At 36.0% G+C, this 14,595-nt stretch overlaps 1 protein-coding gene across 2 annotated transcripts; it reads left to right on the top strand.

Annotated features, from left to right (window-relative positions):
* The first annotated feature begins 652 nt into the window (after window positions 1–652).
* On the top strand, window positions 653–12,969 carry Son (Son RNA binding protein). 2 transcript variants are annotated; one of them, XR_013260580.1, is made up of 13 exons: window positions 653–1,742; window positions 1,825–2,046; window positions 2,519–2,700; window positions 2,774–2,955; window positions 3,119–3,294; window positions 4,270–4,391; window positions 4,479–4,558; window positions 4,636–4,746; window positions 4,816–4,929; window positions 7,395–7,524; window positions 9,456–9,623; window positions 9,691–9,864; window positions 10,867–12,969. XR_013260580.1 is itself a non-coding variant. In XM_077430412.1 (12 exons), exons 1-12 carry the CDS (start codon window positions 853–855, stop codon window positions 10,975–10,977), a joined length of 2,532 nt encoding a protein of 843 aa, XP_077286538.1. In that variant the 5' UTR covers window positions 653–852; the 3' UTR covers window positions 10,978–12,969. The 2 variants fall into 2 exon arrangements, 1 of the variants encoding a protein (XP_077286538.1); XM_077430412.1 differs by lacking the exon at window positions 7,395–7,524.
* Window positions 12,970–14,595: the final 1,626 nt, after the last annotated feature.

Here is a 14,595-nt window from a genome sequence, read left to right as displayed (position 1 = left end):
TAGTCATATGTGAACCAGTCACAGGACAACCGGTCGCTCTAGATCGGTCACACGTGATCACCCGTCACACTAAAACTGGTCACGAGAAAACTAGTCACACCCGAAAATTGGTCACGAAAAAACTGGTCACACCCAAAAATTCGACCAATTTTTAATTTTTGGGTTTTTTCGTGACCAATTTTCGGGTGTGACCAGTTTTAGTATGACGGGTGATCACGTGTGACCGATCTAGAGCGACCGGTTGTCCTGTCACCGGTTCACATTTGACTAGTAATCACCGAACCGTACTTTGTATGTGGATGTCTCTATTGTTCGGCGAATTGTCATAGCTATAAACCTAAAAATTTTAAATTCATTCCCTTCTGGATAATATTCGCATGTGATTCTCATTTAAACTTCCGATCTAGAAGCCGCCTTCACATCCACGCAACAATACTAATCATTTGTACAATTATTTACCTAGAAAAATACAAGTAAAATCCACCATTGTCGAAATTTTTTTTACAAAACTTTCAGAACAAAAGTTAGGTGATGGAAGTTATGAATTTAAAAGTGTGTTTTCAATTATGATCAATATAATATTTTTGTAGAGATAAGAAACGTTTAAATAAAGAATGAAGGAAAACAGTTTTAGGTCGTTATTTGTGGTGTTGAGTTTAGTACCGGCGATGTTACGCGAGGTGGCCGGCGTTTGACATATTGACGGCTTATTTTCGCGTCGTTTTAAGGTTCATTCAAGCGTATTTCAACTGCATTTGGACATTTTGCAAACGCATAGATGTAGTCCTTATTTATAAATCACAATAACTTTTTAGAGTAGCCATTTTCGGCTCATTTTTTTATAAACGCGAAATGGCCCTCGCCGAGCTGTCAAATGCTAGTGAGATTAAGCTTAAGAAGGAGACTTTGGCGGCTACCGAAGTCACCAAATCCTCGACAGAAATCCTTTCGGAACTCTTCGGCGTCTTCAATGCTAGACCGCCGACTATTTCTGATGAAATCATAATCATCGATCCCACCAAAAAGAAGAAGAAATCTAAAAAGAAAAGTAAACATAAAAAGAAGAAAAAGAAAAAGTCTCAGAAGAAAGGCAGAAGTAGTTCGGATGTCAGCGAGTCAGAGTCCGATTCCGAACAGGTCAAGAAGAAGTCCAAAAAGAGCAAACACAAAAAGCGGAAACGTCGCAAAAGTGTAAGAGACTCGGAAGGGTCTTCCGGTGAAAATGTTATTTTAGAAGAAGGTGAGACTAAATCCAAACGTAAAAAATCCTCTGTGAATTCCGTAGAATCTGACTTACAAGTGAAGGAGGAAGCCTTGAACGATGACAGTAAAAAATCTTACGAAGCTAACGGTATGGCAGAAATTCCCATTCCTAAAATGCCAGATATTTCCCAAATCAAATTACCCGAAGAAAAGTCAAAGTCGGGGAGTAAGAATGTTACAGATTCTTCACTAGATAAAGGCAAAAATTCAAATAAAATCCAAATAAAGAATCTCAAATTCAGCTCAGTATTTGAAGCTAATGTAAAGCAGGCGGAAGAGGAGGCTCGTAAGAAAGCGGAAAAGTATGAAGACGGTGAACTCACCGATTCGAGTAGCTCTAGTTCTAGTGAGAGCGCAGTCATCATAACCGAAACTGATTCCGAAGCAGAAAAAAAGAAATCTATTGATTTGCGCGACTTGTTATCCAAAAGCACCGAAAAAACGGAACGAAAATCGAGCGGACACAACAGTGAAAATGGGTAAGTACTATATAGAATGGTTGAATTCCTAATTGTATATATGTATGTATTTTTAATAATTGCGTTTTATTATTACTTTCAGCGAAAAATACCCAACCAAAGTTATTAGTGAAAAATCATCTCGGAAATCAAGAAGTAGATCAAAAAGTAAATCCGATAAAAAGTCACACAGGAAATCCAGAAGCCGGTCGCATAAACGGTCCCGCAGTAAATCCCGATCAAGGGACAAGTCGGATAGTAGACGATCTGGTAGTCGTCACCGATCCAAGTCGAGACATTATCACGACAAATATGACGAGACCAGGTTTATTTCTCATTTTTCTGATTCAATAATGATAATATTGTAGCATAGGGGCGGGTTCAGGATCGAAGTGAAAGGCCAAAGTCGCTTCGCAGCATTTATTCGACGATTCAAAAGGTCCACATGCATCCATCGCTCACTCCAGAATACATAATCTGATCTACCGTGTGTACCTCCTCATAAAGGACAAGCAACACAACTTCCCCGATCCATTAATGTGTCTATTGTTTAGGCACTTATAGGTCTACCCTGGCAAGTCTATTGTTTATGCACGCACTCACCCAGGTCTGTGAGAACTCCAGCGTATCCTTTGTTCAGGCACTTACTGAGTCCCGTTAGCTTAATCCGGGGTCTCTATTGTTCACTCATGAATGCACTTAGACAGTGAATACTGTCTCTCTTGTTCCCACGTTACAATATGTTTGACTTTGAAACGTTGATCAACTTTTAACAGTTTCAACTTTTAACATTTTAGGTACCGTCGACACGATCGCCACAGATCCAAAGAAAAAGATAGAATAGAAATTGATAAAAAGCGGTTGCTTGAAATAGCTAGGAAAAATGCAATAACCATGTTACAGACCGGTAACCTTCCGGCTGCGGCAAATTTAGGAGTACAGGCTCAACAAAAAGTGATTACAGCTATAAAATGTGGAGGTATGTTTACTGAATTTATTTATTGGAACAGCTTTATTTGAATTTTTGTATCATATATTTTTTATGGTTGCAGGAAAATCTGTAGACGAACTCACCGACTTTTGTAAAAACCTGTCTAGACAAGAAGCAATCGGAGAGTTGTCGTCTGTTACCTCAGGATCTGACGGAGAAGGCGATGCCGCAGATACTTTGACGAAACCTTTCAATAATCCATTCCAACTCAAAGACAGAGCTCCTATAGTATTAAATATTAAGGTATATAATATTTCTAGTATCCTCTTTGCTACAACTTACATATATGATACGTTATGGACTACTACTATAAAATGAAACACATTAAATCTGGATGTGTCATTGTATTGATTGTATACCCAAAATATACCTTAAATACCTTTTTGATTAATTTTCTTTGTTTTAGGGTGGAACACCTCTCCCGACCCAATCCTTCCAAGAGAAGACTATAGAACAGACAAAAGTTTTAAGACAACAATTTCCTGTATCATCCGGTTCACAGCATCGCGGTGCTGAAAATGAATGGAGACCAGTCTCACCACCGACAGTTGCATTGCCAGTTACCAATAACATTCCGAAACCGTATGAAAATTTTCTTTTTACAGGACAGGGCGGAAACAATTACACAATTTGAAACTCGAAATAAAATAGTGTTGTGTAGGGGTGGGTGGAGGATCCAAATAAAAGGCCAAAGTTGCTTCACAGCATTTATTGGGTGATTAAGGAGATCCACGCACTGCCAGTGCTCCCTCCAGAATGCCTCGGTATGGCCTAAATACCTGCTTATAAAGGGCAGGTCGCTTAGTGCATCTTCCTCGACACGTTTGTTTACCTATTTTTATAGTCACGTACCAGATATGCAGTCCCACGCTTTCGCGCTGTCAGTTCTGAGTACTCTAGCGGGAAGTGACCGAATACCGTTACCGACCACTAAGTCCATTCGGGGATCTCCATTGTTAGCCGATAGCACTTAAGCCTGGAGATAATCCTCGGAAAATGAATTATAACGGCGGCTCCTTTTAGCATATGCTACAATAGCATTATGCCACAAAGTCACGTTTTGATGATAATGTTGTTTAGATGAGCTCCATCAGTCGTTGCCACTTTTTGTATCCATTCTAATGCTAAAATCTATTTTTTCGAATGATCGTTTCATATTTTTCAATTGTCACTTTATAATGCCAAAATATTTTATTCGATGCACAATACGAGATTGTTTAATGCACCGAAAACTATTTTTATCACTGTACAGTTAAATCGTACCCTTTGAAATATGTGAAACTGAAACCAAATGTAATTAATTGGCCATCACGAGACGAGTGGGGAGTATTATACATTTTACGTAAGTCTCATGCTATTTATGTAGGTTCGATTATAGTATGTTTTTATTTAGCTAGTGTATATTTCATGTTCAAATCACCGAACATCTAATTGCTTTAATTTATTTATTAAATAATTTATTTAAGAATACTTGCAATGTCCACTGGGACATTGTACGATGAGTATACTTATTTTCGTCATTGATTTCTAATCAGATATGTATGTATATCATTTCAGATTTCAAAACGCAGACAATAGTGCAAGTGGAACTCCAGTTAAACCTGCAACCCCCGTCGAGACGAAAACACCACATGCAAATCCTGTCCCATTACCTATCGAGCACGCTATATTATCTACGAGTATGCGTTTGTTTCATATATGGATAAATCCATGTGTGATTTGTTTTTTTGTCTGCTAATTTCGCTTATTTTATTTTATATTTTCAGTGCCTGGTATGATTCAAGCGATCAATATACCGGCCGTTCCTCCAGGACCCCAAGTCTTCCCAACGGATGTGACTCCTCCGGTATGTGAACTCGTCCGACGTACATTGCACTATTATATATTGCCACATCGGTATTAATTAGTTGCGTTTGATTACAGACAATGGATATAGGATCGATAGTGTCCCAAAGGTTGACTGCAATCAGACGTCTGCAGCAGAATCCCAACGATGCGGTTGCGATGAACCAAATCACTCAAGCTAACCAAGAAGTTCGTCTTTCGTATTCGAGTGTGTCGTGATGATTTTGTATCGTTGTTTTATGCGTGATCTGTTTGCAGATGTCCCGGTGGGCTCAGTCGAAACAAGAACCAGGACAGTTCACGGGCAGTACGGGTGCACAGATTTTAACTCCTAAAGAGTTAGCTAGTGGTTATCAAGCTTGGGCGAGACGAGTAAGTAGATTTTGTCTCGGTAAATCGTGCGAAATGTTAACATTTTATTTATCGGCTCGCTAAATTATCATCCGAAGCGCAAAGTATACCAATTTTTTCCAACGTCTTAAAGTGAAACTTTGATCGTTTTATTTTTCATATTGAAATAGTTTCAAGAGTTTATTTTGTATATTTGAATATTGATAAAGTACATACTAATTTTCGGATATTATATTTATCATCATAAGTAGTAGATTGTATTGCAGCGGTGGCGAATCTTTTTGAGCTTGTTAATAATTTGAGTTTTCAAAAATCATTATCTATTTCTCAAGTCAGTGGTACTTTTACCTTTAATAGCCAAATAATAACTACTCCCCCTCTTTCTCCATGAATTCATTTTAAATGAAATTGTTATTTAATTTGTATTATTTAGTCTAGAGCAGTGGTTCTTGATTGTTGGAGGTACTGACCCCCATCAGTTTCATACGCGCATTCACCAAACCCTTAATGGAATCCTTGGCACCCGAATCATATGAGTCAGGTGTGTGTCTTGACCTCCGCCAAACCCCTGAGACTGACTCATCGAACCCAGGTTAAGAACCACTGGTCTAGAGGAAACATTAGTAGCGATCCGTATATATAGAAGCTTTTTTCTATTATTATATCTTCGTATAAGTTTTGGCAGTGGTTTAGCTGTCGAGTACATATGTATGTCGAATCGAAACGACTATTATAGTACGGCGAGCGTTATCCCAGACAGACAGACAGACATTAAAGGTGCAAATATGATTAAAATAATAATTATTTTTTTAATTCTTGGGAAAGGCGACGTAGCCGATGGACACAACTTTATTTTATCCAATTTTGGGTTGCCCGTGAGCGACATCTATAGTATTAAACTTGTACATATATAAATTTTTGAAATCATATTCAAATAGTGGTGACAGAGTGGGTAGGATAATTTTTGCCAATTTGATGAGGAACCGTTTCAACAATGAAATCAGATAAATTGGCAAACTCAGATAGGAAACGGTCGACTTGGAGTCACAAATATCCAAGTCTGACTAGCAGCACTACATATAATACTTGAAAGATTTTCAGTCAATTTAAATCCATGAGATCGAACCTGGCAACCTCTTGGTGGTTAGCATTAACCCAAACCCCAAGCTATTCTGCTGCCTGAAGTTATAGAGAACTTATAATTTTTTTATCAATTTTTATGGAAATTCACTTGCTTGGTACGCCACCGCTGTTTTATAATATAAAAAGATTTTCAATCAAAATGCAGATATAATGAAAAGAATTAACATAAAAGAATACATACATATGTATATGTATGTAAAAACGTATACTGTAATTTTTTAATGCTTTTGGGAATTCTTTATCATCTGCATGTATAAATAATATTAGTATGGATATATAATTATTTTCAAATTATTTAATAAGTTTATTAATATTACATATTACATAAGTTCGCTTTAAACTAACTTTTATGTATACTGAAAAATTTCTAAAATATTGAAAAAGTGTTCACATTAAATATTTTCACTCAATCGAATCATATTTATGTTTGATATTTATATACTAATTATGAAACGCGATTATATTTTTGACATCCGTGACATCTTTTCACCGAAGTTGAAATTAAATACAATAAAAATAAGCAATGCGTATTTACTTGAAATGTGCATTATCATTTGAACGTATCTACGTGTCGATATTTTTGTTGTTTAATTCAGCTTCTTCACTATAATGAAATTTTTTTTCTAGCTGGACAATCGGTCACAAGACTTAGTGCCCCCATGCTCTTGGTTTATCTTTTGTAATGCATCCACAGGTGTCTTTTTTTACATGCCCAAAGTATTTGTACTATTTTAGAGACTTACATAGGTGATTGAAAATGGTCGATTTTATTTCCGGTACAGTTCAATGTTTGTTGGACGTGTATTGTGGGATTCTTCGATGGTAGAGTTCTGTGCACATGTTCACGATATTTTGGGCATTCTAAAAAGCGGATTAGCTAGAGCAATGACAATTTTGGTCCATGACTTGTTCAGTCATCTTCCAAAATTGCTTTTTTTTTACAGATATAATAGCATTCGTTTACTTCCAAGTTTTTGCAGTGTAGATCAGATAATAGATATTCAGGTGTTCTGTTCTCTGACATGGGCATGTTTTCCACACACTCAGAGAGTGACGCTTTCTAACGACGAAACGAGACGTGTTGATGTTTCGATTTTGTCGTTGAAAGACGGCACTTTTGCAATGGAAGATATGCGTCATGTTGTTTCAGCATTGATTGTTTTTTGAAAATATTGTATTCTCTCTGCAAATAAAATACGATTCGCATCAAACAAAGTTCGAATTGTTTGTTTTGGAGAATGGACGTTCTGTATTGAACGTCCGTTGCCCTCCAAAATTGATTGTTTGTTGCGTGCCGACTCGTTCATTAATGGGAAGAAAGAACGCCTGAAAATCTGTTACAGGTAACTTTCAGTGACAGGCTCGATATATCCACGTGCACACGCGGCTGTAATATTTGAATAGGGCCGACACAGTTCTCTTGATTAGTTACCGAGGAGTGAAATGTGAGCCGAAGTGCGTCTGATTTGGTAGGTGAGTACCTTTGGTGCCAAAGCTTTGCCCTTGAAAACGTTCCCTCCCGGGGATGAGGGGGCGGAGCTGGCACTAAAGGGCAACGGAGGGAAAATTTTACTTGCAAAAAACTCATTTTTTCGTTTTGACCAATGTTTAAAATAATCCCAGAACTCTATCACATTTAACCGTCAGCTATTTATTTTTTTTATTTTATTATTACATATATCTCAAATCCTTGTGATTGTTGTACAATTTTTAAAACTTTCACTGATTTCAATGATTTAAAGTCTGTCTCGCCACTTTTCGATGGCGAATTTATTTAGTCTACATTCTTCAGCTGTAAAATCACTCAATTTCGATTCCATAAAAGTAGAATATATTTCACTCCAAATGTATTTTATGATGTTATATGGTGATTTATGTATGTATGTGCTTTATATTTTATTTGTTTTGTTTTCCTTATTATTTCGGTAAAGGGACATTCGTTTGTTTACCGTAACAGTATATACGATTGAAAATTTAAATTCACAATACCTAATAGACATTAATTCTAAATGTCCTCTACTGTATAAAGATAAACGCTCGTTTGAATGATTACTTGCCTAAGGTTTTCAATTCAGATCAACTAAATTTGGTATTCTATCTCATAGTACTGTTGCCAGGGCCGCTGAGAGGGGGGAAAGCTGGGGTTAAAGTTCCAGGGCCCGGACTATTGGGACATTCAACTGATTGATATTGCTAATTTAGCTCTTTAATGCTAAATGCTTATTATTTTTCGATCCGCACATTCTTTGTGTCCATGTGAAATCGTACCTGTTATATCATACTTTCAAAAAGTAGCATTTAACATATAGGTATTTTTCTAATAGTCCTGATAGCGGCCCTGACTTGTGTAAGGGTAGGTTCAGGATCCAAATGAAAGACCAAAGTCGGTTAACAGCATTTATAATACGTTCCACATGAAACCGATCTGATCTACTGTGTGTACCTCGTTTTAAAGGACAATTTGCACAGCACAGCCTCTGTCTCCATTGTCTGGACACGTACGTGTCCGGTCGGTCTACCTTTTGCTAACGCATGAACTCAACCAGGTCTGTGAGAACTCTGGCGTCCATTGTCTGGACACTTGTGGGTCCTGTTAGCCTAATCCGGGATGTCTATTGTCTATGCACGAATTCCATTAGGTCTGGACATCCTATCTCATGATCCTATGTACAGTACATTTAGGGCGAAAACACACTGAGTTGTACGTGGTACATGTTTTTTTTTTAGATAATTTTAAATATGCAGCACCCCCTAGCACATGTACATGGTACACAGTCCCAAAAATCACCCCCTGTAGTGTTTTCGGTGATATTTTATCCTTGCTTGACAGTGATCGATAACCGTGAATCCCATATTTGACGAAGTGTAGGGTAAACTTGTTGGTTCCGTATGGATATGCATACACTTGTGATCTCCCAAACATATGCATTCTGCACGTGCAACTACACCCGAATTCGGTTTGCGGAACACCCACTGCTTACAAGCCAGGGACGTGACGTCCCATACCATTCAGTGTGTTTTCACCCTTATTTACTCCCATACAGTTTTTCAGACTTTCATTCATCGGAGCAATGCTGGGTAATTGGCTATATTTTTATTATATGTATAGCCGAGTTGCCTGGCGTTGCTTGGGTAGATGAAAGTTGAGTACAGTGAGGTATCAATCTAGATTTAGTGGTTTTAAAATTTATCAAACAAACAAACATTTATCTTTATATTGTAAGTGCAAAAAACAATGTTTCGCTTATGTCCCTTTATTCAAGATATCAATGTGTAATACTAATATATGTATAAATGAGAATTTTTGTCGCATGCCAGCAATAATGTTAAGTTATTACTAACGTTGACGAACAATCTCAACAATACATGTTTTCTGAACGACGAAAATTATGCACTTTGTTTAGGATCAGCTCCAGACTGCCGCACCCGTTAGCAGCGGAATGGGTATGCATTTGCTGCAGAAGATGGGCTGGAAACCCGGTGAAGGTCTCGGTAAACAAAAGAATGGCACGCTAACACCGTTATTATTAGAAGTCAAACTCGACACGCGCGGTCTGGTAGCCAAAGAAGAGGTGCGTACATTATAACACGTGTATATTGTTGTGAACTGTTCGAATTTAACGCGGTGGTTGTTTCCAGACGAGGCAGCGCAACAACATGAAGAGGCCGTTCGTGCCCACGGTTAAAACCCTGTCCGGTAAGCATCCGGTGTCCTTGCTCGGAGAGTACTGTTCGAAGCGTAAACTGGGTGTACCCTCGTACACTCTTTGCTTCGAGTGTGGGCCGGATCATAAGAAGAATTTCTTATTTAAGGTATACTTTCGGGTGTTACTTTAGTATGCGGTCTACCTTAGCATGCAATTTTACCTTTGAATCGCAGTCGACTATTTTTTTTTTATTTGTACCGTAGCAACGACCTGTTTATATTATAGTTTTTGTTTTTTCCTGCTGCCCCATAATGTTGTCGAAGTATTTCTATCAAAATATCGTCAGCAGCGAAGAAATACCGACCCTAACAACCTTATCATAAATTATTAGGGCCAACCCTAACTTAACCTAACCTTCAGTAAATAGGTGTTAACTGTTTTCCCGCAGCCGTCTTCTATGGAAGCTTTGGGCGACAAGTCTGTAGCGCGGCTGTCTTCCATAGAATTTCTGAACTTTGCACAGGATTTTGAGCCTTATATGCGCCTATTTCAACTGTTTTAAGGTTCAAAATTGGTTGAATATATTACTGAGAGTTGAATGCCATCTATTCAATTTGCTTAAAATTCATATATACCAGTCAAAATTAGTTTTTTGTGAAACCATACTGAAACCTCGTTTATGTGACGTCACGTCTGTTGAACAATGGCGACGATACGTCTCAATTGTATGAAGAATGATTATTTGACAATTAAGCCAAAGCCTCGAGATATATTATGGATTTTATTGTTTAAAATAATACTGGTTACTTGAGTAAATATTAAAATCTGTATTCAAGGTCGAAAACTCGATTGCCAAATTCGCGAAAAAGGTGCCGCGTACATAAAAAAAACATATCTTAGCAGCCAGCATCTATTTTTTTAGGGGTCAGGTTAAGTTAGGGTTAACCCTATTTATTTAAGATTAGGTTGTTAGGGTCGGTATTATTCAGTCTCGCTGTCGTACGCGAGAACTGAGACAGTAAGACCGCATGTTAAAGTAAAAATGTGAAGGTAGATCGCATACTAAAGTAGATATGTGAAGGTAGACCGCATACTAAAGTGGCACCTACTTTCGTATGTTTTCTTTAATGAATATGGTTTTTTGATGTTGCTTTTTTTTGTGTTTAAGGTGACTGTTAATGGTGTTGAATATCAGCCCAGTGTTGCTAGTGCAAATAAAAAGCAAGCGAAAGCGGATGCTGCTACCGTTTGTTTGCAAAAGTTGGGAATAATACCGTGAATTGTTCACCGCCCGAGCTGTTTTATATGTAGTAGAGTAGTGGTGAATCGAAAGTCATGTAAATTATTGTTATTTTGTACCATTTTAGTGTCATAGGTTCGATGATTTAGCAATGTCGGAATATGTCCATCGATAGTTTTTACAATCGATAACATTTCTGCTATATAAATTTATATTTTATATATTTTTTGTATGATAATGAAGTGGAAGTTGACTAAATATTGGAACGAAAATTTGAACCCTAGTCTTTGAAATATGTATAATTAAATGTGACTTTTTGAACGTGTGTAAAGTATGATTTTTTGATCATAGTGATTTTTATTCTACGCCAGATTGGATCTTTAAGTTTGTATATTGTTGTATCCTATCATCCTTTCACTTACTTTATTTGGTTATCATATTAGCACATTGTATGCGGGAAACGGAAATTACAGTATTGTTGCTTGACAGCGAGAGACTGCGATTTTCGTTTGCTCTCCGACTGTGATTTCCGTGGACAGGGGTAGGTAGCTAACCATTTTTTAATACGACAACATTTTGAGAGTTAGTAAAATATCTAAAAATATTCCCACCGTCTTAATGATATAAATTATTGCAAAATTTAAAACAAAATAAAATTTTGAATTGGATAAACAGCCTTTTTTTATACAAAAAAATTTTTGACGTGAGATAAACCTAATTTATTATATTTAAAATTTTGCAATCATTTATACCATAAATATTTTTAGATTTTTTTCTCTAAAAAATTTCCTGTATAAAAAAGGTTTTAAAAATACTAACCCCTTTTTAAAAATACTATCGATTATTTAGAAGGCTCTAAACAATTCCATTTTAATTTTATTTGAGTCAGTTGATAGGTTTAAAACTTTTGTTCAATTTACAAACATTTATAAAAGTTTTCATAAATTTTTTGAGTCTTTTTGAAAATTTCTCTGATTTTCCGGCTATACCGCAAGGGGCAATTTCGATTGACCCGCAAGCAATGTGTTAAGATATTCTACTACTTACAAAAATTAACCTCTTTCAACACTCATTCTATAATTTGCACTTAATAGTACAATACGAAAAGCAAAGCAGACGCTTATCAATACAAGATACCTACAATTTACAATTGTAATTTCATTTAGTATTATAAACGAATAGATATAGGGATTGCACTACCGATTTACCGATGAATCGGCAATTAAGTACATATACAAACATATTATTGTATTTAAAATCGATGCGAATGACGTATTGTGGATTAGGTAGTCTGGAGTTTGTTTTATTTTCAGTATTCAATGTCCGGAAAGTCTAATTTTTTAGTCTAAACAGCATTTTTACGACTGGCAGCACTGCTTGCTCTAATAAGAATACGATACATATATTGCAAAATTTGGGCGTGCACGCAATTACTCATTTTACTGTACATATGAAGTTTAGCTTTTAGATATATTACAAGTTGCAGCCAGCCTTTTATCAGTTTGACAGTTCTCTTGTAGCAACACCACTGATGCATTTTCTCAAGAGTGGCTACACTGACGCAGGCGTAATAGTAGTGGCAACACGGACCAACCAAGTCGTAATACATCGATAAGATGGCTGTTTCCATTATGATTATTAATTACTAGTGTTTTTACCTGGCTTCGCTCGGTATTTGTAATATAAACCGCTCAAACATGGCCAATCTAAATAGTAAACATTTTATTCAATCTATTTGAATAGTTTTATTTTATTTAAATTTATTTGAATATTCATTTGTTTTTTTTTATCAAATTGAAAGTCACGGATTTTACGAACCAAACAAATATACATACAAAGTCTCTTTCGGAATTATATATTAGATTACAAATGGACTCTATGTATTACTAGAGGATTTACCCGGCTTCGCTCGGTATTTGTAATGTAAACAGCTTAAACATGGCAAAACAATCTAATAGTAAACATGCATTTGTTTTTTTATTAAATGTATTTGAATCGAAAAATAATAATATTCAACGATATCGATGTCGTCGTCATAGAAAATTTGATTTGTTTTCGATGCTCCCACCCGAACCTTAAAACCTTACATACAAAGTCTCGTTCGAAATTATATATTAGATTACAAATGGACATTATTATTCACCTTATTAATTAATTTAGACTAATTTAGAAAAGTAACCACACACAGTTACATATCTAATTTTTTTTTAGTGGCCGATTTTTAATTTTTATTTATTAATGTTTACGAATGGACTTGATTAAATTTATTTTTAATTTTTACATACCTCCTTTACGTTTCACTTACGATTACAATTCAGGAAAAAGTTTGCCTCTTATCCGATCGTTTTCATACTTGGCCATATTGCTCATTTTGGTCATCAATATAAGTAAATGGATCCTCCGCCATTACGATGGTGCAAAAATATCGTGTAAGACGCGTTTGAAATCTGCCCGGCGAGATAGTCGTTGACGTTTATCCACCGTTTGTTTATTAGTTTTAAACATAGATGGCGGTAGTAAAATAAAATTATTGGTATTATTATTCAAAATAATAATTTTATATACAAATTATAGAAGAGGTATGTTTTTAAAAAACTTTTTTTTAAGGTTTGTTAACGTTTTTGATTGAAGTAATTTTTTATGGTTCAATCTGGATGCAAGTTTTAAGGAAAAATAACCACATACAGCTATCTAATCCACGTAATTTTTTTTTTAATTTACATATTTTACCGGTAGATTGCAATCCTTAATAGAAAACCATCCCATGCAACGCTTGGCAAAAAAGTTACCCCTAAACGACTCCTTGCTTATTCCCAAATGGGAAACACTGCTATCTACATACATATGTATATATCATATCTATTGTTACGATATATATATATCGATTGCCTCTTTTAAGCGAATAATTTGTGATCGCAAACCACTGGTTGTTGACTCTGCTTATTCGTTGTAACTCTGGTGACAATACTTGTGGTGTTCACTACTGTGGTAATTTAGTTTAATTTGTCACAAGTTGTAATAGAATCCGCGCAGGTGCTTATCGGATACAAAACTATCTAGCTTTTTTAATTATTATATGTACTAGCCCTCTCTGAACTGGAATTCATTCGAGACGGCTATTTTTCATAGCGATACAGGTCAGTTATATTTCATAAGTGGTGATTTTCTGATTGCGTTTGTAATTCTTGCATATTTTTTAGGAGCGCGGTGAATTTATAGTCGAACGATAGCTGTACCGTTCGTCTCGTTAAGTTTACTGCATTTCAACGGACGAGGAGATCCGCTCTTTTCGTAGCTCTTGAAAAATGTCACATGTCACGATTTTAAATAGTTCATGTCTAGTTTCCACTCGTACTTACTTATTTCTCCAGTATATCGAAACAAACAAATTGTTGGCAATAACCGGTCTAATGGCTGGCTGGCGATTCAAAATTGGTGGCAATAGCTTGTACAAAAAGTTAACGTTTTTGAAATGATATTGAATGTTCTATTGAATTTATTAAACATGTGATCTTTGGATGTGTTTTTTTTTTAATGGTTTCTGTGTTTTTGCGAAATGCAATAAATTTTATTTTGAGTAGAGTACAAAATTGAAATTTACTATAAAAAACCTATCGTGTAAGTGCAATTAATAATAAAATAGCAATTATCTTGTTA

Source organism: Arctopsyche grandis, chromosome 5 (genome assembly GCF_051622035.1).
Source record: "Arctopsyche grandis isolate Sample6627 chromosome 5, ASM5162203v2, whole genome shotgun sequence".
Lineage (NCBI taxonomy): Eukaryota > Metazoa > Arthropoda > Insecta > Trichoptera > Hydropsychidae > Arctopsyche > Arctopsyche grandis.
Note: the sequence above shows the minus strand (reverse complement) of the source record. Positions and strands in the feature narration are given on the sequence as shown.